Consider the following 1991-nt stretch of genomic DNA (forward strand, 5'->3'; position numbering starts at 1 on the left):
TTTTAAATAAAGCTTTTCAGTTTCTTAAGTACCTTCAAAAGCATGTTTTAGTTAAATAAATAGAATGATCTCCATTTTTAACATGCACAACTGATTTGGGTGGGAAAAGTATATATACACATGGTTTGAGCTTTTAATGACAGTACCTTACCATCGCACAGACACACACACACACACACACACACACACACACACACACTCGTACTCGTAAACACACACAGGCTGAGGAGACTGGAACACACACATACACACACTCACACTCACACACACTAACATACTTACAAATGCAGATACACTATACATATCTCCCTCTCTAAGCTTTTCTACATCGTCTTTCAGAGGGCTAACCTATCAAAGTGATAAAAATGCAATGCTGGACATAATGAAAAAGAGGAAATTATGAGTCCGAACATCACATTTTTAGCATCTGAACAACACAAGATTTTTTTTTTCCATTTTAGTTTTTTTTTTTTTTTAATGTAACAATCACAAAGATATGGATTCATGCATTATGAGCTTTATGTCTTGATCTTCTGCCTCTCCCGGCAGGAAATCATAAGTCGAGGCTTGATGCTTCAGTGACGTCAAACTGTACATCAATGCTCTTTTTTTCCACAAGTCGATGAGGATAAGATGAAATGCTACTTCTGAGAAAGTCATGTACAAACAATCTACAAGTAACTAGAAAAAAATCTCAGCCTCAGGCGCCTGGGCATCCAGAGCTGGCACTTCACTGCAGAGAAATAAGGACGTAAGTCTTCAAGTTCACTTGTCTTTCCTGTTTGTCTATCTAAGATGTTTCGTCTTTGAGCTTTGTTGACGATTCTGCTGTATATCTGCTGTTTCCTTGATAGGCGGCGTCTGACAAGTGAGCTGCAGCGAAGTGACCCACTTTTGCCTTTCCTTGTCTGTTTAGGTTTTCATGAAGCAAAGTAGGAGCTCTGCATGGAATAGAGTCGGTCGATGGGGTTCCCGACTCTCGCTTGCATTGAGCCCGCCTCGGACGAGGCCATGAAGCAGTCACTAAGGCTGGTCAATGAAGTGTCGCTGTCAATGTCGTGGAATATCGAGTCATTTCCTGTGATCAGAGAAAAATGAAAAAAGGGGTCAATACGATGCTCTTTTTTGTCTGAATCTATTGATTTATTAAAAAATACATTAAAAGTAACACACATATATACAATGACCTAAATACACTTCTTTTGTGATGACCATGTTTTAAATTTCTGTATTAAAATTAATTTTGATATTTTTTGGGGCAAGTCAAAAGTGATACAACTGTCCTCATAATGAAGAAAAAAGCCTCATTGAAAAAACAAAAAGAAAAAAAGAAATTCTTGAAAAAACTTTGTTAGTTCAGCATAATCTTTTATTATTATTATTATTATTACAACCCCAATTCCAGAGAAGTTGGGACGTTTTGTAAAAATGCAATAAAATCAAGAATCTATGATTTGTTCATTCTCTTTACCTTTTTTTTTAAATTGACAAAAGTACAAAGAAAAGATTTCCAAAGTTTTCACTGACCAACGTAAATGTATTTTGTAAATATGAACAAATTTCGATTTTGATGGCTGCAACACATTCCAAAAAATTTGGGACAGAGGAAAAATAAAAGTGAAAAGGTTATAGAATATCCACTTTAAACTGTTTTGAAACAGTTCACAGTAAGCAGGTGCATTGGTAATTGGTCAAGGTATCATGTTTGGGTATAAAAGGAGCATCTCAGTCTTTGCAAGCAAAGCTGGATCATGGCTCATCACTTTGTGCCAAATTTCATGAGAGAAGTGTCGAACAAATCAAAAATCACATTTCGCAATGCAAAATTGCAAAGAATTTAGGTCTTTCACCAACTACCACACATAATCTTGTGAAAAGATTCAGGGAATCCAGGGAAATCACAGTACATGTAGGGCAAGGCAGGAAACCTCCGTTGAATGTGCTTGACCTTTGAGCCCTCAGATGGCATTGCATAAGAAGCCATCATGCTG

General features: G+C 36.8%; 1 protein-coding gene across 1 annotated transcript in view; it reads right to left on the reverse strand.

The window, feature by feature from the left end:
* Positions 1-230: 230 nt before the first annotated feature.
* Positions 231-1991, reverse strand: part of lmx1bb (LIM homeobox transcription factor 1, beta b) — a 74524-nt gene continuing 72763 nt past the window's right edge. The window contains exon 9 of the mRNA XM_016448608.1: positions 231-1078. Within this exon, the coding sequence (XP_016304094.1) occupies positions 921-1078 (158 nt within the window). The 3' untranslated portion in view covers positions 231-920. The remainder of the gene's footprint in view (positions 1079-1991) is intronic.

The sequence above is a fragment of the Sinocyclocheilus anshuiensis genome, unplaced genomic scaffold, assembly GCF_001515605.1.
Source record: "Sinocyclocheilus anshuiensis isolate Anshui unplaced genomic scaffold, SAMN03320099.WGS_v1.1 scaffold451, whole genome shotgun sequence".
Taxonomy (NCBI): Eukaryota; Metazoa; Chordata; class Actinopteri; order Cypriniformes; family Cyprinidae; genus Sinocyclocheilus; species Sinocyclocheilus anshuiensis.